At 38.5% G+C, this 26,237-nt stretch overlaps 1 protein-coding gene across 5 annotated transcripts in view; it reads right to left on the bottom strand.

The window, feature by feature from the left end:
- CDKAL1 (CDK5 regulatory subunit associated protein 1 like 1) overlaps nt 1-26,237 on the bottom strand; it is a 715,037-nt gene that overhangs the window by 83,805 nt on the left and 604,995 nt on the right. Inside the window, exon 14 of one of the 5 annotated variants that reach the window (XM_054557272.2) lies at nt 1,841-13,115. The exons of the other annotated variants lie outside the window; for them this stretch is intronic. Within the exon in view, the coding sequence (XP_054413247.1) occupies nt 13,083-13,115 (33 nt within the window). The 3' untranslated portion in view covers nt 1,841-13,082. Of the gene's footprint in view, nt 1-1,840; nt 13,116-26,237 lie in introns of those variants that run through there. 5 annotated transcript variants of the gene reach the window in all.

Genomic DNA, 26,237 nt, shown 5'->3' with positions numbered 1-26,237 from the left:
TTTTAATCAATATACTATCACTCTTTGAAATTACAGATGCTTTAAAACTTACCATTTTCTTCAACTTTGAGAACATGATCAGTGTTTTTTAAAAGCCTGCAGTAGTAGTTACTAGTAAAAAAAGAAAAATATATCCAGAAAAATCTGTAATTAAAAAAATAGGATAAAATATCTATTTATTTGGAACTCTCAACTACAATACTGTGATTCTGTGCTTTGTTCAGGATATACACAACACTAAGAAACAAATCCTTCTGAATTTCATAAAACAACCACACATTCTTCTGTATATGCTCTGTTGTCTATGAATTAGGTTATTTAGATTTTTTGACTAGCTGGTGATTAATACTTTCTACTAGGTTGGATTTTTTTAGAAGGATTAATTAAGAGTATTTATAAGGTGGGGCAGAAAAAGACAACCCCAAATTCACGGTTCTAAGTAAGTCCAGGATTTTCACTTCATGGCTCCTCAGTTAAGACACAGTCCCTTCCCTTTTGGTTCATTCATAAACACTCCCACCTTCCTGTCTGCCTCCCCATCCCCCTCCGAAACAAAACATTTATTAACTGAAGCTTCCAACTGTGACAGAAATTACAGTCATGTTAATGGTACAGATGGTGTAAAAAAATGCAATCTAAAAACATGATTAAAAAACTCAGGAGCTAGGTAACCCAAGTTCATCTCAGATATGGCTGACCAGACATCTATGAGGAAGGAAATACACGTTTTTGGTTAATTCGTTTGCTTTTATCCATCCCCGTAATTAGAACATGCTTTCCCCCTACTTAATCCTAAAACAGTCATTAGATTTAATAAACCTTTCTAGATTGCCACAAATGAGAAAATGAATTAGTTAAAAAGTAAGCATTAAGCTGTATTAGCAATATGATCATAACATTCTGTGAATAAAAATGCTTTTGTTTAATTAAAGACAAAAAACATCATTTTATAGCTTGTTGCAAAAGATTATACATGATTTTTTCCTTCTTCCTCATGTTGCTTCATAAGGTAGTAAAAACACCAATGTTGCCTCCACAGATTTTATTTCGCCAAATGGAAGTGATTATTAATCATTCTTTCCAGAAATCAACCCATAATTAGCTTCTTCTCAAGTCAAAGTAAAGTCAGGATCCCACAGGACCCAAGGAGAGAGGGTGGTCTTGGTTGCAGGGCACTAACCAGGAAGCTCAGCTTTGATCACTATCAAGGCTCTTGTGAATTAACAGTGGACGACGGACACAGAGCTACAAGTTAGCATTTGTTATTCTTATTACTTCCACCTCTAAGCCTTTGTATGACGGTCTGATCTCCCACGGAGTCCAGAATGGCCCCATTACCCCCATCATATTCTATCTGCCAATCTCATAAGGAAGTTAGTTACTCGGGTGTTACGTTTTGGATGATCAAATATTAAAACCGTTTTTACAAGTAAAAAGCAACATACTAATAAAGTTGTGGACTCAAGCTTTCCAGGTTTTTATCTGGTTGAGCATTCTTTATACTAAATAAAATTATCTTTTTTATTTATCCAGAAACATCGGGGAAAAAAATGACCTTATGTATTAAAAACTCGAAATGGTCCTTGCCTGGATTTGGTGATGCTTGCACAGTAAAAGACTACCTGTTGGACTGTGGGTTCTAGGTATTGACTTCCCCCCACCAATCAATCCCCTGCCTGTGCTTGCTGAAGAAGCCTTTGGTCATGGCATCCATAAACATTATTGCTGATGGACCATGGACACGTGCAGGCTTCCAAAAATGTAGACTTGGATCTGAATCAGACAGGAAAACTATAGGGGAAAACAGAAGGTTTATTTTGATTACAGAACCGAAGAAATCTTGGATAGAAAGGTAAACTCAAGAGTATCTTTTTTTTTTTTTTTTGAGATGGAGTCTCCCTCTGTACCCCAGGCTGGAGTGCAGTGATGAGATCTCGGCTCACTGCAAGCTCCGTCTCCCAGTTCACACCATTCTCCTGCCTCAGCCTCCCAAGTAGCTGGGACTACAGGCGCCCACCAGTATGCCCAGCTGATTTTTTTTGTATTTTTAGTAGAGATGGGGTTTCACCATGTTAGCCAGGATGGTCTCCATCTCCTGACCCTGTGATCCGCCCGTCTCAGCCTCCCAATGTGCTGGGATTACAGGCATGAGCCACCGCGCCCGGCCAAATTCAAGAGCATCTTAGAGGGACCAGTCTATTCCACAAATAACACTAGAGGCTGTCAAAATGATTCTACATGTTTTCCTCCTCTCTCCAATGTTTAACCTTAAGGTCCAATTGGCTCTTTCCACCTTTATTCTGAGCTGAACCTATCTGAATTTGAAGGATAGATGAGAAAGGTTAGGGTCAGAAATCAAAAACACCCCTTCCTCCTGGGCTCTGGGACATGAACTGTGATTTTTTTTGGTCAGTTTTTATGGAAGAATGGTACTCCATGAAGACATTAGTCGCTCATGTCAGCCATCTAATTTAATGATGAAATTAATCATTCTAATTTAAGAGCAGAGAAAAATCCAAGACCCAGAAAGCATGTGTTGGAGCTCAGACAAATGCCTGGTCCCTGATACCTAATGCAGTATTTGACGATGTTTTATTTTACTGGGCAACTGTACTGCATGCAGTCCAGACCCATTAAGGAAAGAAGGAGGATGTAACATTGGATATTAGCAGTTTAGAAGGGTACAATCTCCAAGCCAGTTTTCACATGCATTAATTTTATTAAAAAATGTTACATTCTAGTCCACTAGAACCTTTAGGAAATACCACTCTTTGTGTTGCCTATTGTCATCAGTACTGTGGAATCAGCCATAAACCAGCCATGTAATTTTATTTTATTTTGAGGCAGGGTCTCACTCTGTAGCCCAGGCTGAATGCAGCGGCGTGATCATAGTTTGCTGCAGCCTTGAACTCTTGGGTTCAAGTGATACTGCCATGTCTGCCTCCTGAGTAGCTGGGACTACAAGTGTATGCCACCAGGCCCAGTGAATTTTTGATATTTTGTAGAGATGGGATCCTGCTATGTTATCCAGGTTGGCAGCCATGTAAGTTTAGACAGAGACTTTGCTTCTTTGGGCTGTGAAGTCGTTAAAGTGATCTGCATGATTCTTTCTAATTACTTGATATCACTCTATTCCCTAACATCACAGATTGCAAATCTGATTTACCATTCTTTGTTGAGATTAACTTTGTCCCCTAAAAAGCAGCTAGGAATTAGGAATAAGCTGCTCCTTCATAAGTGAGGTGGAATAAAAGAGATGTGTGTGAAGATGGGCACTTGACCTAGGGGTTACTAGAGAATTCTAGTTTTCTGGGATGTTGCTAACCAGTTTCACAGGAGGAGGGGAAAAAAATCTTTTCTCATAATACTGTTACAAAGCTTTTGGAATTTTTCTAAGGAGTTACTACAAAGGAGATATTTATTCTAAATGTGAAAAGATCAGCTCAGCAAATGAAGACATTTACTTTATTACCATAATTTAACATTTTTATAGACTTTCTGCTCTCCATCATTGAGAACAAACACGAAAATCTGCACACTTTCAACAGTTAGGACATTGTTCTGAGAAGGAAAACGTGACTGCCTGAAAATAAAGGCTGTGAATCAAGTGCATGCAAATGAGCTCCATGCCACCCAGCTCTGCAGCCCTCCTAGAAACATGTGTAAGACATTACAATCCTGAAGGCTCTGGGCAGCCTAAGGGGACATGACCACCTAGGGCTCAAGCCTAGCAAAGCAGAACTTATTTTGGACACGTCATGAGGTTGAAATCACTTTTTGTAAATCTCAGATTTAAAGCAAATAAGAATACTTCAAACAGAAAATCTTAGAAAATATGTAAAGCTAGGGCACATCCCTTATCTCCCTCCTCACCCCACACTCAATTTACCTGGTCTCATCTTTTTTGTTTGTTTGTTTGTGTTTTCTTTTTGGAGACAAAGTCAGTCTCACTGTGTCACCCAGGCTGGAGTGCAATGGCATAATGATCATGGCTCACTGCAGCCTCCATCTCCTGGGCTCAGGTGATCCTCCTACCTGAGCCTCCCAGGTAGCTGAACTATAGGTACATGCCACCACACCCAGCTAATTCTTTTTTTTTTTTTTTTTTTTTGGTATTTTTTGTAGAGATGAGGTTTCACCATGTTTCCCAGGCTGATCTCTAACTCCTGGTCTCAAGCAATCTGCCCACTTTGGCCTCCAAAGTGCTAGGATTACATGCGTGAGCCACCATGCCTGGCCTATCTTCAGTTTTTAAGAACAAACAGGTGATTCAGTATAAAATGTCACAGGAATGCCAGAATCCATTCCCAGTATATGAAACTGCACTCCGCTGACCACGGCACAGTATTTAGCTTTCAATAGTTGCTTTAAAAACAGTTGTTCATTTATGTGACTTTACTCTGCTGCAGGGAAAATCACATTTGCATGTCTAAGCTCTATTGCATTTGACCTTCACAACTCTGTGAGGCTGGCTAATAGGATGCAGTGTAATTTTATGCCCCTTTCACAGATCAGAAAACTGAGGATCAAAGAAGTCAAATAACTTGTTTGAGAGTTATTTGGCTAGGTGGTGAGATGATTCATAGGTAAAGTGCTTTGTAGAAAGTACTACACAAATGAAAGTAACTAACATGATGATTTGGGCACATATTTATAAATAAGGCAACATTTAAAACTTCACATGGAATGGTATCTCAGTCTTTTCTGAATATAACATACCTACTAAAATTGTGCTGTTTTTTTTACCATCCAACTCTCTCTTCCCTTAGCCATAAATGAGGGGCTACTCCCACTTTACACCAGAATGGCAGGCTACTCAGCATCGTGAAATGCACCATTCTATAACCTGAGTCGATCCAGACAGGCTGTCACCAGGCATTCAACAGAGAGCAGCAACAATTATCCTCCTGACTGGGGTCCCTTGAGACACAGGTCTGGAGAATTCTGGCATTAAGAAACAGTGTTTGCGACAATCAATAATCTTTCAGGTTGACTTAATGTGGAAAGAAAACAGCATTAAACAATTATGCTGCACATGAACATTCTATATAAGTGGGTATAGTTGATCATTTTTATGGTTTCACAAAAATTCATTTGCTTTTGGGTGTTACAAATACACTAGGAAACTGAAACATCTAACACAGGCAAGGCACCACCTAAAAAATAAAAGCCTGACAAATTAAAAACATAAAATATCAATTTCTAACCTAAACCACATCAAATCAATTTTGTTTGAAAACAAAAACTAAGCTTTTGTCTAAGGCTGCTAGTCACCCTCATTTTTCTTCAACAGAAAAATTAACAAAGGAACTTTTGTGATGAAATGCTAATATTAAAGGTTTATAGGGTCCTACCTTACACTCCTGAGACACACTTGCTTTCATGACACAACACTTACATGGAAAAGAAAAAAAACCTACAGACTAGAGAAATGTTGAGAGAAAAACAAACTTTGAGAGATTTGTTACTGTGTGTGTTTCTAACTTTCCTAATTTAGGGTATACTGACTTATGCTATTGGCTGCTTTTATTTTTGATCTTCTGGCAAAATTGTGTTTTAGTTTCTAAGAGGTGAAATATGACTAAATGAAGCACAAATTTACAGATTTTTGTTTCACCATCTGAGAATAAGGATTAGGGCAAAGAAGCAAATTAACCACGTTCCCTACATTTTGAGCCTGATAGAATCATTATTTGGCTACATCCTACATAGATCATGCATTTTTCTCTGTAACAAGGCAAATTAGATATTTATGCTTCTATTCCAAACAAAGCAGACACGCTGTCTGGCAGGATTTTTTTCTACACTAGTTAGAACTCTTGTAAGTAAAGCTTATGAGTTTTATCACATGGCACTTCAACCCTGCTACACATAAACAATCTTTATGAGGGTCATACTGCTTCTTACTTAACAGTCAATAAATGTACCACTACCATTACCATCTTCAACTTCTTCCGATAATGTTGTAAAAGTAATGTTGCCTTGCTTGAATTTGCACACAAACTAGTTCATATTTACTCTTTAAGGCTGCGGTATTACATTTTGTACTTCTCTTTTTCTCCTAAAGCATTCTATTCGTACTTTGGTCCATGCTTTTGGTTCAAATTGTCAACAACACTGCTCATGTGTGAATCTTCATAATACCTGGCACTATGCTCCTCTTATCCTAGGCACGTTGGCCACTGCCTCCCATAACCTGCTGAGTTGCTGCCAATGAGGGTCCGTAGCCTATGAATCCAGCCAGTCTCATTTAGTTCTTGAGCTCATCATCGTCAGAATGGAGGGTTCATTGGTGGCCACCAGTCCACCAGGAGGTAGGTGCTAGACTTAGTTATGTTACCATAAACTCTACTGTTTGGGTAAAAACTGGGCACCCCAGATCCTATGGTGTCGCAGTCTCCTGCCAGACTGGTTTGATCCAGATGAGCAGATTTTTTTTTTTTTCTTCATAAGGCAGCTCTGGCTAAGTACTATTGCCTTACCTAGAATGCTAGGTACTCAGAGAGGACCCTGTCCTACCTGCTTGCCTCTGTCTCAAGTAAGCCATTCTCTTGTCAAGAGGGGAGAAAAGGAAGGAAGGAACTGGCAGCAAATTTCTGATTCTTTGGCATCTAACTTGGAGTCTGGTACAAAACAGAGTCATTGCCGGGAACACCTAGACCAGTCTGGTGCACACTACTGAGGACTAGCTATTTAAATGTTTTTCCTTCCTTCTTTTTGGAAAAAAAGATTTCAGATCCACCAGGAACCAATTGATTTATAAGATATGATAAAGATTAATGACTAGAAAAAATGGCATTAAAGACAAGCACCAGTGTTTTCAGTATAAGATTTAAGGACACAAAATTATTCTGTCAAATTCCTAAATGCTTACTCCAACTTCTGTAGTTACCTCATTTTGGGTCAATATGTTTGTGGACTGGCTGGGTCCAAGCTCCAAACTTTGAACAGTGTTGGCTGGGCCCCTCCTACTACCATATCCCACTCACAGTCTTAAGGGTTACTGAGCGAATAAAGCCTGAGCTAACCCACTTATGTGGATAATTTCTCTACTCCTTCTTCCTGCCTCACTCCTAAGGTTTCTTCCCCATCCATAATGCCAGTGTTGCTTCATGCCAAGACTCTTCCTTGGCATAAAGTTATGAGGAATACACAGTGAATATCTGCCAAATGAACTAATTCCTGCCTGACAATGTCACTGATTGAGTCATTCAAAAATTATTAAGTACCCACTATGTGTCAGGCACTGAGTGAATCGCGGGACATACACCTTATTCTTAAATAGGTTTTAGTCTAGTGGGAGGACATGAAAGTAAATAACCATAATTCACTGGGACAAATGTCCTGGCAGAGGGAAGCACAGAGTGCTTTGAAGGCACGTAAAGATGCCACATATTCCAGGCTGGGTTTGTAAGAAGCAAAGGCTTCGTGGAGGTGCCTGGGCTGAGTGAGTCCTGAAAGATTAAAAAACATTTGCTAGAAGAGAAAGTAGGTCAGGAGCCTAAGAAATAAAATCTGCAAAGATGTAGAAGTAGACAGAGCTTGGCATGATCCAGAACGAAGTAGCTCAGTAAGGATTAAATATAGCGTGAAAGGGGGGAGTGGTGAAATATAAGGCTTGTGTGGTGATATGGTTTGGCTGTGTCCCCATTCAAATCTCAACTTGAATTGTAATTCCCAGAATTCCCACGTGTTGTGGGAGGGACCCAGGGGGAGGAGATGGGTCCCGTGCTGGTCTTTCCCGTGCTATTCTCGTGATAGTGAATAAGTCTCATGAGATCTGATGGGTTTATCAGGGGTTTCCGCTTTTGCTTCTCTCCTCATTTTCTCCTGGTGCCGCCATGTAAGAAGTGCCTTTTGCCTCCCGCCATGATTTGGAGGCCTCCCGAGCCATGTGGAACTGTAAGTCCAATTAAACCTCTTTTTCTTCCCAGTCTCGGGTATGTCTTTATCAGCAGTGTGAAAACGGACTAATACACATAGCAAGCAGGACAAGTTTTTAAGGAATCCAGTGTTTTTTAATGCTGAGCGCTAGTGGTACTGTGAGCACAACAATGCTTTGCTGTGACAGACTGTGCTGTGCAACATTTAGCATGTTTAGCATCTCCGGCCCCTGGGAGCATAATGCCAGTAGCACCACTAGCAACAACCAACCCCTCCCTATTTCCATACAGCCCCTTGATAGAGTGACACCAACCCTGACTGAGAACCTTGGGTAGATGGATAATTTGGTCAGAAAGTGGACAAGTCTCTTAAAAACATGCAGTGATACCAGTTTGACTGAATTAAAGTTTTATCATAAAGGGATGCCCAAGGCAGGTGGGGAGGACATCAGGCACATCCAAGGTGTGTCCAAAGAAAACCATGTCTGGCTCCTCTAGTGTTTACATTTGGTCTCAATGCAAGTAATTTGCAAGTAGCTTTGCCATAAATACAATTCCAGTCGGCAAGAGTTTACTTAGAAACTACTCAATGTCAACTACTAGCCTAGGTTCCTTTAAGGGTGTTCAAAGACATAAGACATAGTCCTTACCCTTGAGAAATGTACAGTCTAGTTGCTAAGATATAATTAAGTGAACACACAAGGCAGTATATAACCCAGTGTTTGACAGTGTATCATTCATATGTTTCATGGGAACATTTAGCAATTAAGTGAATTCCTCTATATTCCTTCTCCTTGATCTTCCGTATCTACCCAAATCCTCTATCAGAACAGTACAACAAAGAAAGAAGCAAAAAGTCAGCAGAAAGCTGAGATGATCAACAATTAGCTGAGATTATCAACAATTATCTGTGCATTTTTGCAGTCTTTCCCTTATTAGGGATTGTGAAGAAAATACCCTTGTAATTTACCTGAGGGGAAAAAAAGATATTTTTGCTTGTAATACATTATCTTCATTATTAATGAGATTTTCATTTGCTTTCAGATATTTTCTAAAAGTAAAGACTTTAAAGAAAGGCACAGTAGGCTGGGAGCAGTGGCTTACATTTGTAATCCCAGCACTTTGGGGGGCCGAGGTCGGAGGATTGCTTGAGTCCAGGAGTTTGAGACCAGCCTGGGCAACACAGTGAGATCCCATCTCTACAAAAAATTAAAAATTAGTTACATGGTGGTGCGTGCCTGTAGTCCCAGCTTCTCGGGAGGTTGAGGTGGGAGGATCGTTTGACCCTGGGAGGTTGAGGCTGCACTGAGCCACGTTCACCACTACTGCACTCCAGCCTGAGCGACAGAGAGAGACCCTGTTTCAAGGGGAAAAAAAAAAGGAAAGAAAGGAAAGGCACAGTAAAACTGATTTTGCACTAAAGGTAGAAGTTATTTTTCTCTACGTTTTCTTGCTCTTTAAGTCTTTCTTGGGACATGTTGATGACCAGGAATAACTGTAGCTAGTAGTTCTGCTGTTAAGTAACATCCTCTGTTCTGTTCCCAATTCCCTTCCTTGATGACATTGTGCATTTCACTGGACGACTTGGTCACAAGTGAAATGGGTTTCTGCCAGAAGGGAACAGTTTCCAGTGATTTGTGGATCTCTTTGTGGGTCAGAAGTCATCAAAAGTAGCCACTTAAAGGTGAAAGAGCCAATTAAAAATAATATTCAGGGACACCATAATTGACATGTTCCAGAAAGTCTGTTGGAAAACAGAAAGGTTCACTAACACATAAGAATCAACAATTAGTAGCTAATACTTTGGCTTAAATCCCATCTCTTCTGCTAAAATGAAAATAGCCAGGGAGACTCTCCTATTGACCCTTTTCAATAATGTATATCTTGTAATGGACGTGCCTCTCACATTCTCTCTTGAAAGCAGGCTTGACTGTGGATGACTGGAGACAGTGCGAGGTCGCCGAGTCCATAAGCAGCAAGAAGGGCACACGCAGGGAGAAAGGAAAAGCTCACTGCCGGAGGAGACAAACTTGACTTTACAATGTTCTCTGGGGTGGGACCTGACTTTGACCTCATGTATACAAATGGGCTTGACTGAGCTAATCCATGCTTATGTCCAGGTGCTTAAGTCTTATGGTAATGTATTTTTTTTCAATTGCCATTGAAAGGTGTGAGAAATGAAACATGAAAATATTTAATAATTTAGCATTTCCAAGTATCTAGACTACTGAACATATTATCCAAGAAATTATTTAGAAGAAAGGGAAAGGAAATAGGCAAGAGATGTTATGAGTACTGACTATGAATCAGTTGTTTTCAGAGTTTTATTTCTCACAGAATAGATACTATTTTCCCTGTTTCACAGATGACAAATGTGAGGGTCAGATAGATTAGGAAACGTGCCCAAAGTTTCACAGCTAGTCAATGAGAGAAAGCATTTTCCAAGCCAGGTTCACTTGGCTGCAAAGCACTTACTCTTTCTGATATACAGCATGCTGCCTAGATGTTTTAGCACATTTGGATTACAAAAATGTTAGAAATAAAATTATGTTTGTGAAAGGATGGGCATTTAAAAAGCTCTGGGTTATGGTTGTCTGTGGTTGAAATGATAAAACGATAGTTCCCAACACACACACACACAATGTTGGTTATTATGGCTGAGTCATTGAATTTATTTGGAAGAACCATCTTCTTTTGCACGACACAATACAGATGGCCATAAACTATTTACCCAGACATTTTGGGGTTGAGGGATGTAATCATCATTTGAAACAAAAATACAATTCTAGGAATACATATGAAAGTGAATTACTTTGTTAATGTGAAAGGGAAAAGGGGGAAAATGAATAAAACAGCAAGAATACAACTGAAAGGAGACTAAAAGGAACAGGGAAACTGTCTTTGAGCACAAGGCATATGCGTATGCTACACAGAGCGTGGTTCTGGAAATGTTTATAAACAATGGATGTTTGTGGAATGAAAAATTGAATAGCTGTGATATTAAGGCTTTCCACTCCTGGGAAAAATATGGACACCATGGCTTATAAGTTATTCGATTCTGACAAGCATCTTCCTACCTCCTCTAACATTTGGTTATATTAACTATATTGGAGGCTTTTCCTTTTATTATTCTGTGTTTCTGCCATCTGAAAACAATGAGCTTAAACAGCTATCATGCTGTCATTTTGCCCTGTTAATAGGCTCTTTAATAAAGAAACCTAATGAAATGATTGTTTTAAAAAAGAAAAAAATTCCCATTCTATACGTGTTTTACTTCTTAAAACGTCCCCAAATTATAAAGATTCTCTGAAAAGATAAAATATCTCACATATTCAGAGGATGGCTTTAGCCCATTGTTTCAGGGCTTTTCCATTCCTTATCTCCTTTTAAAAACCATTACAGGCTGTGAAAAACAAAATAAATTAAGGAGCATAGTTCCTTCCTTTTTATGATAAATCTGCATTTGGCGGTGATGGTCAAGTACAAACTGTAAATAACTGAAATAACTCATAACTAGTAATATACAGGTTAATCAACTATGATTACAAATAAATAGTTTTTTCACCAAGAACAATACCTTTAACTCAAAATTAAATAATTGCAGCATACTAGGTAAATTATAAAATAAGGAATTTCTAAAAGCAGAGAATGATGTTCTTTCTCCGTTGTAAATCTGATGAGTCTTGGTGACCTTTTGTTCACATTAACGCTGACAAACTGCATAATGCATGACCGTCCCAACCCCCTTCTCCTCCCAATAGTTCCTTCTTTGATTCTAATCTGTATTCAAGGGTGTGGGGTGGGACACTTTAGTAAGGGGTGGGGGCGAGGGGATGGCAATGGTAGACATTGGTCAGGGCTGTCAATAACCTGGGAGGCCTTTGGGAAGAGCAGAGGACAATAATTTATTGCAGTATAGGAGAGACAGCTAGGAAGTAATTCCTCCGTGTTACCTTTATAATTTGAGAAGGCGTCCAAAGAAATAACACATAAGAGTTCAGTGCTATGAAGGAAAAAGCACTGGACAAGTTATTTGGATGGGTATTCTTGGTTTTCTTGGTTACAATTTAAGGCAAATATGAAACTCAAAAAGGTACCTTGGGACCATCATGTTCTTGGGAAGTTGACAGAAGAACCACAACAGTTTAGAGAAACGCCTAAATATCTATCTTATAAAAAAAAAGTACACATTTTTAGTTCTTAGGAGAAAGAGCAATAGATTTATTTGAATGAAATAATTAATGAGTCATGGTCCCCAAAACCATTTTCAGGCATGAAGCTAGCACTGAATACTTTGTGCTTTCAAAGTTTCAAATTTTCAAAGTTTCAAAGTTTCAAAGTTTAACCTTCAGTTAAACTTTTATAACAAGGTTTCTTTAAAACACATTTATGCTTTGCTATTAACACTACTACCAATAATACAGTAATTACTAATAGTGGTAGTAATGGCATTACATATGAATCTTAGAATTAAAATTAGCTGTTCATCTCCATCCTCCCCAACAGCCTGAGAGTGTGTCAAGACATGGGACCACACAGAATCTTACTGTTTGTATTTTCAACGTCTTGCGCATAGTGACAATAAATGAATGAGAGTTTTAAAAAACTGTATATAAAGACTATTGAGTCCTATTACAAACACATTGTTTACACACGTATAAATCTGTGCTATGACACTAGGTATAAGCATACAGAGGACACCTAACTTCACTTAAAGTCTAAGTAAACACAAAACATGGCCTACAGTGATTTCCCTAAGTTGGAGAACCATACATATGTCTGGTTGTCCTTCAGACAAGCTGGTAACATGAAAAAGAGGCAAGACCAATGTAAACACTGATATATTCATGATAATGCAAAAACATTAAGATTCATTAAAATGTTACAAATAAGAAAATCACTCGTGTTTTGGTATTTATATACTTGAAGGAGGTTTATTTGGCATTCTGGGAGTTATTACATTTCTAATCAAAGTCTACCGACGACTCGTGGAGGGAGAGGAAAGCTGTCAGGTTCTCTAACTTATCCATCTGTTCATGCCTCCCCCCTGGATGGCACCCGTTCTCCAATGGAGAAGCGGAGCACTGGCCTCTTGAAAGCTGTCTTTCTGGCACTGCCTTCCTGAGCGAATGAAATGGTTTGGTTTAAAATACCTTCCCTTTCAGTCCTGTCCCAGCTTCCAGATGAATGTCCTTAATTTTAAAGAAGCACAGTCCAATAGTTTCTATGTTGCTGGAAGAAGAAAATTAAATTATGTTGTAATTATGTAGTCAACTAGCATATGGTCCTTTACAGGGGAAAAGTAGTTTTTAACCTCTCCCGTAAACTCTAGAGGGAACTTACAGAAGAGAAATTCAGGCACCAGGAAACACATGTATTCATCATTTTATTGGTTCTTAAAATTTCCTGTGACATGGGAGGAGAACCTATCATCGTGCATACTCTCATGAATGTAGCAGATGAAATCCAGGAAAGTTTAATCAATAAAAATGACAGTACATATATTTTTATAGTACTTAAAAGTTTTTAACACACATGCATTGTCTCATGTGACCCTCACAAACAACTAAAACTAAGGGCAGGGATGATCTTCAATTTCAAGATAAGAAACCAGGCTTGAGGTTATTAAACTTTTTTTTTTAAGACAAAAAGCTCACTCAGACTATTATATCTTAAAATGAGGGTTAATCTGGAAATAGGCCAGTCAGTATGAACCTGTTTTTAAGATCATTCAGCTAGTTTGGAGGCAAAGTCAAGACACAAACTCTGCCTTCTCCAAGCCAAATTAGCACTCTTCACAGATTCCTAGAACTACATCAGTAGCTCATGGTCATGGACTATTTACATAAGATTTCCTACTCTATAGTCTGGTTTGTCAATGCAGTGTTCTTAGTGGTGGCCATATTTTTAAAAATCACTTAATAGAAGAAATTAAACAATAATGGGATCTAAACTATTGGAAGAAACAGTTAAAAGTAGTTTTAAAATAAGAGAGGGGAGAGCTGGACATTAAAGTACTAATTTTACTTCTGAAATTATTTTTTTCCAGCTTTCTACATGGTGTTATCTTAATATTTGAAACTCTTAAGATGTCAGTTTGAATCCCTGCATTACATTTTATATAATTTCTGTTGATATTGCTCATAGAGCTTCTGTGACTAATTAAACCTCACTGCAATCACTTTTCAAGCAGAAGCTGTAGTTTACTTATTTCTCAACAAAAACTATGATCATTTGCCTTGTTTCCCATGCATTATTCGATGATTGATTACTGTTACAGCATGGATTGTGTTTTGTATTCTGCAGCACGCAAGCATTAATCTTCACTTATTCTGCAATAGTATAATTCATTAAAACACATGCTTTGAATTTGGGGCTCATACAAGAGGATGTAACCACATAGGAATACAGTGTTGTTATGACAAAACATAATTAATAAAACATAAAATGTGTTTTATGAAGTTATGGTTTTAATTTGCTATCTCAAGAAATATGCTCTAGCAATTTTGTACAAGGTAACTTCCCAGGAGAATTTAAATCCCCTTCCCCTCCCTTCTCTAGGTACTGAAAGGATTATGATTAATGCACACTAAATCTCTTTTAAATGGAAAAGGTCCTAGCAAATTTCTAAAACTGAATTTGAGCTACTGAAAAGTATGACAGTCCTAAATCTGGAGCAAACTTTGTTTGACTTCTGAATTCCTATCTGGCCTCTGCTGGCCCCTCTTTTTTTTCTCGACATTATCACACAGCAGGGGACAGAGTGGGCCCAGCCAGAGGCAGCACAAAAGAGCACGGCCACATACGCCCCCATGACCCCGGCAAATGGATGACCTACATTTGATGCAAGCAGTTCACATGAGAAAAAATTAATCTGTATTGCAGCTTGCATTTAACCTGTATTTCAAGAGGCACTTAAAGATACATATATATAAAGTAAATATGAGCAAATAAGTATTTCAGACATACATCACTCTAAATTTATAGGAGACATCTGTAAATGTGCACATGGCCTTCTTTCTCTTAATTCTTCAATCTTCATAAACAAATGTACTAGTGGGAGGTTAGTACAAGTAAAAACAGCATTAATGGGTCGCATATTAATATTTATGTTTTACTATATAAAGACCTTGCATACATTATGACTGTTTTGCAAGCTGAATGAATAACTAATGCTACATTATGTATGGGTACATATTAAGCAGACATGTCTACACTTTCTTAGTTCAGGATATGATTAATGCAGCCTATCAGAAGCCAGATGGTGCAGAACCAGAACCATCAATCAAAATGAAAAGACCACTGCGTGCTATCCACAATGAGGTTCTCACAAATGGAGATTCTGTTCACAGACCCTAACTGGTAATAGGCAGAAAACGCCAAGAACATAGCTACACTGTCCCACTGGGATAAAAAAATCGTAGCTCAGGCTTGGCTAGATAAAAAATCTGGTGTAGGAATATGCATGGAGTCCTGAGCACCAGGGCTGGGAAAGCCCGAACAAACCAACAGCCTGTCCCTAAGATTAAAAAAAAGAAGAAGATTTTTAATTATTTTAATAATGTTTGTACTGATGACAGTATCTGTCAAACAGTACCCATTTCCCATTTGATTTAGGATGGGACAGTGCCACATAGTAACAAAGCAGCTGCCACTGTCTGCCTGACACGTGAATTGGCATCTTGTTTCTTTTGCACAGGCTTTATTATAAATAACCCCAAATGCTTTAGTGTTACTTTGCAGCCTTTCTCCAAGGATCTATGGGAAACAATTTTAGTCTCTGTTATGTTTAATACTAATGACTATTTTTGGGGCAGTTGTAGGGAGAAAGGCTGCTGAAAGATGTTTCCTGTTCCTTTAATAGCTTTACATAAAAATAACTATAGAAACACAAGGTGCTTTGTCTTTGTAAATGGATCATGTGTGCCTAGAAAATGTTAAACAATCCCCATGCTCTGTAGAACCTCTGAAAAAACAAAATTAAAACAAATATATAGGTTCGACTTCCTAACAGCCACTAAATACCGTCTCAGAATTCTAGTTTTGTGGAGTTTTGGGGGGTAGACAGATGTGCAAGCAAGGAGAAATTACCAGGAAATACAATTTCTTCCAGAAGAGTAATACAGCAAAATCATGAGATACATAAATAATACTTTGAAAAACACAAATAAAAAAAGGATAATTAAGTGAAATTATTTGGAAAACTTAAATGTGTTATCTAAAGATATTTCTGCTTTAAGATAAAAATGTTATTATGACCCTCATAACTTGGCATGTGAGATAATTTGGAAAGAGAACGGCTTACTTTTACTTTTGTACAAGTAATAATAAAAAAAGGAATGACTACATATTAACATAAATAAGATCTTAATGTATAATGGCTGAGCTTAAGAGATTTTTAAAATTTCAGCATCTCCTTCTATCTTCATTAATACGTAGTTCCAAAATAGGGCTGACTTCCTAACTTATATAAAATTGTTACTATTTTTTTCCTCCTAATAATGAGTGTTTTCCACACTGTTATAAATTCTGCGTAAATCATGTTTATCAGCTGGGTATTAATCTACTGAGCATGTATACCATGATTTACTTATATAATTAATTTCCTTAATGATGGCTATTTAAGCTTTTTCTTCTATTATTGATAATAATGCAGTGAACATTTTTTGCAAAGAGATCTTTCTGTCTTTAAGATTATTTCCTCAAAATAGATTTCCAGAAGCTGATTTGCTGAGCTAAATGATATGAACTATTAGCCTCTTTCTAAAATTTATATGCTTATCCAACTCTCTGTATTCTCAATTCAAAAATTTTTAGTAATTTTATAGGTGAAAATAACACTTGATTGGAATTTAAATTTGTATTGCTTTAATTACCAGATAGGCTAAATTTTTTTCCTATGGTTAAACAATGATGTTTTCATTTTAAAGTCTTATTGATGCCTTAGAAAATATTTCTTATTTATCAATTTAAAGAATCACAAAGTGGTCTCTTTGGAATACTAAATTTGTGGGATTATTTGAAAGAAGTAAACTATATTCCTTTAAAAAATATTTTTAAAATAAAAACATTTCACTAATGCAGAGGTCTCCCCTGAAACTACTTCAAATCAATGAAAACTTAACATAATTAACTGAATGCTCTGAACTGATCAATAACATTTTAGAGTAGCCATCTAGCTTTATGGTTTTTTTCTAGTGTTAGGAATGTTAAATGACAGCTGTCTTCTCAGTCATCCTCTCTCATGAAACGTATCTGTTTCACTGCTACCAAAACTTGGATAACGGGTAGTTCGCATCAAATTGCTTTTGACTTCTCTGTGGTGACTTTTCTGTTATATACATAACAATACCGACCACACCAAAGTAATGAAGACACGTGATATAAAAGCAGTTGTCATCACAATATGTAGGGAATGATCGCCAAAATGGCCTAACAAGAAAACTGAAATTAAACTGATACAGAACTACATATCTTTTTAGAACTAGATGTAATGGAGACAAACACCCTGAAAGGCAGTACCTATCATAAACTGGGATTTCTGAAATTCAGTGTCTATATTTAAACCAGAAGACATGGTTAAAAAATATATATCTATATCTACAACTAAATCTATCAGAGCCAACCAGATTTTGACCAATGCAGTCATCCAAATTTTCTCTGGCCCAGTCACAGCCTTTTTGAAAAAAAGTAGCACTTACTCCTTTTATGCCTTATTATGCAAATCATACTATATAAAAGGTAGACAATTCAGAAGCACAGATATATACATAATATTGCCATTTACACTGAATTTACTGTTTTGTAACTGTTTTTTGAACTTTGGTATATCATAAGCCCTGCCCTGGAAGTAGCTTTTGGGAACACTCTCCTTTTAAGCCCATCCTGGGAGCTGGTGCAGAAGGAAAACCAGGGGATAAGAGGACTTACAGTATTGCTGATGAAAGAGGAATTCCAAATTCACCACTAGCTGGAAGGTCCTTTTAGTCCTGGCATTGGCAATTTCTGCCATACCTTCTACTCACCACCTTGCTGCCCCAACCCTAGCCACTGTATTCTTCGGGTGATGGCTGTGGAGAGGTCTGCCTTGGGACCAGGGTGGTGGCAGTTCTCTGAGACCTTGTCTACTGTGGCTTTCCACCAGTAGACAAGTAAAAAGGTCAAGCCAAAGAAGCTGTCTTTTATACAAACTCAAGTAGGTCTACAGAACTCTAGATGAGGAGTTGTGTGATACTGTACCACTATAACTTCCCCTGCCATCTGTCTGGGGGTCTCCAATCAAAGCCAACCAACCTGGCAATTCACATTTAATTGAGCAAATCAGGGGTTTATAAAAATGTTAGGTCCAGGCCAGGCTCGGTGGCTCATGCCTGTAATCCCAGCACTTTGGGAGGCCAAGGCAAGTGGATCACCTGAGGTCAGGAGTTTGAGACCAGCCTGGCCAACATGGTGAAACCCCGTCTCTACTAAAAATACAAAAATGAGCTGGGCGTGGTGGTGGGTGCCTATAATCCCAGCTACTCGGGAGGCTGAGGCAGAAGAATCGCTCGAATCCAGGAGGCAGAGGTTGCAGTGAGCTGAGATTGCACCATTGCACTCCAGCCTGGGGAACAAGAGTGAAACTATATCTCAAAGAAAAAAAAAGTTAGGTCCAATTTGCTAAAAGGCAGAGTGTACTAGAGTTTTGAATCACAGAATACTTGGAAAAAAAGGGTGTTCTTGTCCTGTGAAATGCAAATATTAAAAATCAGCAATAGCTAGAAACAAAAATAAATAATGACAAAAAACCCCCCAAAACCAACAACAACAAAAAACAAACACCCTGTGGTGAGGTGAAAGACATATCAGACTAGGAGTCACCAAATATAATTTCAAGGTTTCATTTTATTATTAACTAGCCAACTGCATGTGGGTCTTTGTTTCCATACCTAAATTTAAAAAAAAAAGTAGAAAAAAAGGGACTGTATTAAGCTGACCCTTATAAATTACTGACTCCTTTCAGTGCTAACGTTTAATAATTCCAAATATTCTGTTACTTCGATTATTTAAGGGACAAACTTAAAAAGCTATCTACCATCAATGCATTAGTATGTGTGAAATAGTCTAGGTATTTTTATTTTGTATTATATCTAGAGTTAGTACAATTACTCCATTTTTTCCTTTTTTTTTTTGGTAAACTGGAGTCAGAATGTATAGTCTCCTGTAAGACAATAGTGTTTATATAAGTGGACAGCTGGAACACATCAACTTGCCTACAACATGCTGCTGATGCTACACACATCGAAGCAAAATTCTAAGGTGCAGGAACTGTTGGGAAATTGTAAATTATGAGGTCTACGCTGGGTTCACATACGTCAGTTAGCTTTTTGAGTCTTCTTACCATAGGCTTTTTTTCTACTCACAGTAGGTTGGAGACTTTCAGTTCTAGTCCAAAATGGACTTGTTTTAAAAACAACAGAAAATTTTAATTGGCTCAGAGAGAGAACCAGAACAATATTTTCATTTTTCTCCTTTAGATTTCCAGCTGGTTAGGTTTCTTTTTTATCTAGTTGAAGGACCCTGCTAATATTTTTTTCCAGATATCTAGTTACAGTAATAAATACTTATGGATAGAATTTATAATTATTATTTAACAACTAACATTTATTAAGTACTTAACTACATTCAGAGCACTGTACCAATCTCTTCAACATACATTCTCTTGTTTAATCCTTATAATAACCCTATTGGGGAGGTACTATTTTTTTAATTCCCATTTTAGAGACAAAAAAGCTGAGTCTCAGAGAAGCTAAATAAATTACCAGTGTTGCACAGTGAGTGAATGGCAGATTCAAACTCAGGATAGACTGCACCTCCATTGAAAAGTGTCCAAAATAGTTTCAAATCTTACTGGGTCTTGTAAGTTTTATGGTACAATGGTCCATTATGCTGTTCAACACCCCTTAACAGAAAGAGTGATGGAATATATTCTATTTAGAGATTTGCTCTAAGCAAGGTTGTCATTCCTCTTGAATGATATACTTTCTGCAATTACAAAATGAGAGCTGTGCGTTTAGCTGTGTTTGTCTTTTTGCCTTTGCTTCCCAGAAACCCAAGCTTTTATTCTTAATTGTGGCAGTGACTCAGATTTTGTGAGTGAACAGCACATCTCTTCTTATTTTATCCTAAAATATCTTGTTATATATTTCTAATATAGGCCACTCTGAGGCTTCTTCAACCAAAATAAAACATGAAAACAAAAGACATTTTAAGTAATAAAGGCAGTGTGCTAGCAAAATAGAATTACATTTTAATTATGATGATATTTTCTTTGGCCAGGTAAAGTCAACCCAATGAGGTAGTAAAATTGAATGTAACAATTAACTCTGACTTTTCATTACAGATGACTCTCAACATATGATGTGGTTACATCCTGACAAACCCATTTGTAAGCTGAAAATATTTTAAGTTGAAAATGCATTTAATATACCTAACCTACTGAACATCGTAGCCTAGCCTAGCCTACCTTAAACATGCTCAGAACACTTTTGTTAGCCCAGTTGGGCAAAACCATCTAACACAAAGCCTATAGTAAAGTGTTAAATATCTCATGTAATTTATTGAATTGTGTACTGAAAGTAAAAACAGAATGGTCATATTAAAACTCCAAGTACAGTTTCCACTGAACATGTATTGCTTTCCCACAATCGTAAAGTCAAAAGAAAACTTGCAAGTCGGACCATTGTAAGTTAGGGACCATCTGTTTATGCTTTAACACACATTATCTCACTGGATACTCACAAACTTTGAGATGTATTACTTACATCTGCATCTAGCAGAAAACAAAACCAGTGATCAAAGAAAATAAATAACTTATTCAGGGTCATCCAGGTAGTTAAATGGCAAAGCAACAATTTGAAGTCAGTCTTCAGACTCTCCTGTACCATTCTAATATTTAGTAAAGCAAGTTTTAATATTTGCAAAAAAACTTAAACTCATAAATTCAATGACACAGTTCTTTCCTCTTTCCTCCCTCCCTCCCTCCCTCCCTCCCTTCCTTTTATTCCTGAGATAGAGTCTCACTCTGTCGCCCAGGCTGTAGTACAGTGGCGCAATCTAGGCTCACTGCAACCTCCGCCTTCCAGGTTCAAGCGATTCTCCTGTCTCAGCCTCTCAAGTAGCTGGGATTACAGGCGCCCACCAGGACACCCAGCTAATTTTTGTATTTTTAGTAGAGACAGGGTTTCAACATGTTGGCCAGGCTGGTCGTCTTGAACTCTTGACCTCAAATGATCTGCTGACCTCAGCCTCCCAAAGTACTGGGATTACAGGTGTGAGCCACTGTGCCTGGCCTTCTTACATTGTTTATAAAAATAAAACATATTACACCTTTTTCTGGCATTCACTTAACTAGAAATTCAACATGGTCCAACATGGTTCAATCAAACAATTCTTCTATATCGACATGTATGACATTTTGAATTGAATATATATTACTCAAATGTTGATGGAACACTTTTTGACAGATAATATTATGATAACTTGCATTATTGTGAATATTTGCTATTTGCCCTTCCTGTATTCATTCTTCTCTCCTAGGGGCATTCGCCCTGCTTCATCCTTCACATCCCAGTCAATGCTTGGGTTAGTTGTACCCTCAACTCCTGGGGTAAAAATCTTGATTGGCTTAAGTCAATCAACACATTAACACCCTGGCCCAATTCTGAGAAATGTACATAACCCATATCGACCAGGTTTGATGAAACTTTGGTTGGCTATTCCAGGACAGATGCCATCTCTCTTCTTCATATTTGAAAATATGAAGAGTGTGGTGTGGAGCTGGGGCAGCCACTCTGTTACCTCTAAGGAGGTGAGCCTGAAAACAGTCAATATATCAAAGACTGCCAAGAAAAGGCTGCTGGTGATACCACTTGAGTCCTGAATCAAACTTTGCTTAATGCAAAAACTACCTTGACAGTTCAATTAAGGAAGCCAATAAATTATAAATATAAATGATCTCTTTGTTTAAACCAGCATGAGTTGGGTTATTCATAACATAGTCCTAAATAAAATATCTAATAAGCCACTTAATATCCTTAGGGAAGTGTCAGGTTATCAGATTAAGCATAACATAGATAAAACTAGAAATTCAAAATGGCAAGTTCATGTCTGCAATTTGAGCAATACAAATAGAAACTGATTCATGAGGGGCGGGAGCTGCAGTACAAGCAAAGGAAAAGGGAAGAGGACTTAGGCAAGTGGTGAAGTTTACAGAAGAGCCAGAAGTGGGAAAACGAGCTGACTGCAGATGCATAAAAGGATCAAGGTTGAGTGCTCAGCTGAGATGGGAATGGGTAATGATAATAAAGCCAATGAGCATAACTTATTCTCTAGAACATTTGGAAGCAACACAACACACACATTGTGTATATGTGTAGGACCCAAGCACAGTATACCTTAAAGCACCCCAGCTGATTCTAATGTGCCATCAAGTTTGAGAATCTCTGGAATGGAGGGGGCATCGCTCCATTATAAGGAGCTTTACTCTCTTTATATAACTACAGAGGAAAGAACAGACTGCTATTAAATCATTCCCCTTAATTTCACTTAAATGTAACATAATTGGGAATAGAAAGATCGATTTTAAATATGAAATATGGAAATACTGTGGAAACACTGCTGTCCACACATGCTTTTTAATTTCCTGTAGGTGCATGGAATACAAAAGATGTGTGAAAGAAACATATACTAGAGCACCTGTGTAAGAGAAACTCTGACCTTGGAAAACATCACCCTCTTTCTTTAAATGAACTTTCATTGAACATCTGTTATGTGTCAACCACTGTACTAGTCCTCCAGAGCTGTATATAGACTTTAGTGAACACAAGCCCTGCCCTCAAAAACTTCAGTTATCTAGGGGAGACACACAATGAGGTTGAGGAAGCACAGAGATTGCAGGAGCGCATGAAAGGGACACCTAACTCCCCAGAGGAGCTGAGAGTAGAGGAAGACAGGAGAGCTCCTAGAAGGAAGCACCAGCTCTGATTTCTAATGGTGTATTAGTCCGTTCTCACACTGCTATAAAGAACTGCCTGAGACTGGGTAATTTATAAAGAGGCTTTTTGTTTGTTTGTTTGTTTGAGATGGAGTTTCACTCTTGTTGCCCAGGCTGGAGTGCAATGGCGCAATCTTGGCTCACCGCAACCTCCACCCGCCGGGTTCAAGCGATTCTCCTGCCTCAGCCTCCCAAGTAGCTGGGATTACAGGCAAGCACCACCAAGCCCGGATAATTTTGTATTTTTAGCAGTGACAGGGTTTCTCCATGTTGGTCAGGCTGGTCTCGAACTCCCGACCTCAGGTGATCCGCCTGACTTGGCCTCCCAAAGTGCTGAGATTACAGGCGTGAGCCACTGTGCCCAGCTAAGGAAAGAAGTTTAATTGACTCACAGTTCCTCATGGCTGGGGAGGCCTCAGGGAACTTACGATCATGGCAGAAGACAAAGGGGAAGCAAGGCACCTTCTTCACATGATGCTATGAAGGAGAATGAATGCAGAAGGAACTACCAAACACTTATAAAACCATCAGATCTCATGAGAACTCACTATCATCAGAACAGCACGGGGAAAATCGCCCCCATGATTCAATTACCCCCACCTGGCTTCTCCCTTGACACGTGGGGGTTATGTGGATTATAATTCACGATGAGATTTTGGATGGGGACACAGCCAAACTATATCATATTGGGAAAGATGAAACAGATGAATGAAGTGACGGTGGCTTCTAGACACTGAGACCAGAGAGAGTATAGCATAAACAACTTATGCGTAGACACTGAGACCAGAGAGAGTGTAACGTACTGGGGAAAGCATGGAATATGAGGTAAAAGGTAAGGAGCTACGAGCCAGGAGGGGCCTTATGGATCATGCTGGGGCTGAAGTGACTGAGGGCTACAAAAGAATTTTACACAGGGAATCAATAGTCTGGATGGCATTTTATAAGTATCCCCATCAGAGCAGTGAGAGAATGCATTGGGTTTTGGGAGAAGTCAGTGAGAATGGAAATAGGAAAATCAGTTGGGGAGAGATGAGGAAATTCAGGAGAAAACTGCCACCAAGTGAACCTATAATTTATCTAGATTTGACCTCATTCTCTTTGTGGCCATTGCCATTGCCACAAAGAGAACGAGGTCAAATCTAGATAAATTACAGGTATAGATCTGGGAAAATGAGAGCAATCAAAAGTAGTGGGTAAAGGGAGTGGGAGGAGTCTAGGATGACATTCTGGTTTTGGCTCAGTAGCTGGAGAGATGTAATATTCATCGAAGTAATAAATACAGTTATGAATTCAGTCTTGGATATAGTGGGGCTGGGGTACCATTCAAAAGGAAATGCCCCCGAGTCTGTTGCATGTATGTCTGGGATGCATCTGAGCAGCCATGGCCTACCAAGGAACAGGACTCTATTGTGAATGGGCAGCAGCAACATCAGAGAGACACAAATGAAGAGAAATGTGAAGGAGGAAGCCAGAGAGGCCAGAAGAAACCCTGATAGAGATATATGCTAACAAGCACTATTCCATTATCAACCTATGTCCTGAAAATTACAAAATACACACACACACCTATGCTTAGATAAGTATTTTGCAATCCTTGAGTGAAGTTTTAAGTACATATCTATTACATATTCAAAATTTATCATGAATACTAGATTTGAAAATGATTTTTCATCCATGGATTTAAAAACCATTTGGCTTTGTTTAAAATGAGAACATGTGCATGTTACAACAGAAGTGAGAACTAGTGAATGTTTAAAGCAACAAGTACAAAAAGAGAAAGCTGAATCACTAATCAGTCCTAGAAAGGTATTCCTAAGACGGAAGTGTTTGCAGCTGCTGACCTTCGGGGGCACTAATTTGGTGATAGCTGGGTAGCAATTTAAATCTGTTGTTCTAAGCCCTAGTGCAGACTGTGATAGTATTTCAGAAGGAGATAATAGGTTTGCCTCAAATTTTCAGAGCAAACTTTCAGGTTTGGACCTTATCTTCTTCAAGTAAGTGAAAGGTTAGTGACTGTAAAGTCATATAAACACATCAAACACAGGTCTGTGATAAAAGTGGACTTTTACAACATGCGGGAGTGAACTTCACCCACGTGGAGATGCTCATGCAAGAACAAGAATGCTTCAGTTCCTGGACACAGGGCCCCGGAGCAGGACCAGGTTGTACTGTAAAAGACAGGTTGAGTTTTTAACAAGACTCTGACTCGAGCCCTATCAACTAAACTTAAGGCACCAATATCCACACTTAATTTGTAGTACACTCAAAGACCTTCAGAGTTTTCCTGTTTTTTTTGTTTTGTTTTGTTTTGAGATGGAGTTTCGCTCTGTTGCCCAGGCTGGAGTGCAGTGCTGCGTTCTTGGCTTACTGTAACCTCCGCTCCCCCAGGCTCAATTGATCCTTCCACCTCAGCCTCCTGAGTAGCTGGGACTACAGGCGCACACCACCACACCTGGCTAATTTTTCTATTTTTCTGTAGAGATGGGGTTTCACCATTTTGGCCAGGCTGGTCTCCAACTCCTGGCCTCAAGTGATCCACCTGCCTCTGCCTCTCAAACTGTTGGGATTACAGGTATCCTAACACTGTGCCCAGCCACCGTTCAGAGTTTTAAAGACACTTATAAGGTGGGGAAAATAATATGAGCCAGAAAACCTGGGCTATCTGTGGAGAATCAAGTCATCTCAGCTAGTCTTGATATCAGCCAGAGTTCATATTTTACACAGCATGCACACCTATCTATACATACACATATATATACACATACAAATGTACATAAAAACACATAATGTATTTCCTATCTCCTCTTTTTAAAGCAATTAAATCCAGCTGGGAGAGGTGGCTCATGCCTGTAATCCTTTTTATTTTGAAGGGCCAAGGTGGGAGGTTCGCTAAAAGCCAGTAGTTTGAGACCAGCCTGGGCAACATCGTGAGACCCTCCCCCTACCAAAAATAAATAAATAAATAACTGGGGATGGTAGTGTGTGCCTGTATCCTAGCTACTCAGAAGGCTGATGTGGGGGGATTGCTTGAACCCAGGAGTTCGAGGCTGCAGTGAGCTATATCATTGTGGCACTGTACTCTAGCCTGGACAACAGTGTGCGATCTTGTCTCTAAATAAATAAATAAAATACAGTAACAAGTCAGTATTGCATCCTACATTTTCAAAGGTTGAAAACAGAGAGGCCTATGCAATACGGAAATATTCAGGTATCTATAACCAAACTAACCAAAGCAAAGTCTATAAAGCCAAGTAGTCTAATGTGAGAAACGTCTGAAATTCAAAGAGAAAAGCATAAACGATATAGACTCTATGAAGTAA

Source organism: Pongo abelii, chromosome 5 (assembly GCF_028885655.2).
Source record: "Pongo abelii isolate AG06213 chromosome 5, NHGRI_mPonAbe1-v2.0_pri, whole genome shotgun sequence".
Lineage (NCBI taxonomy): Eukaryota > Metazoa > Chordata > Mammalia > Primates > Hominidae > Pongo > Pongo abelii.
This window is presented reverse-complemented; position numbering and strand designations above follow the sequence as displayed.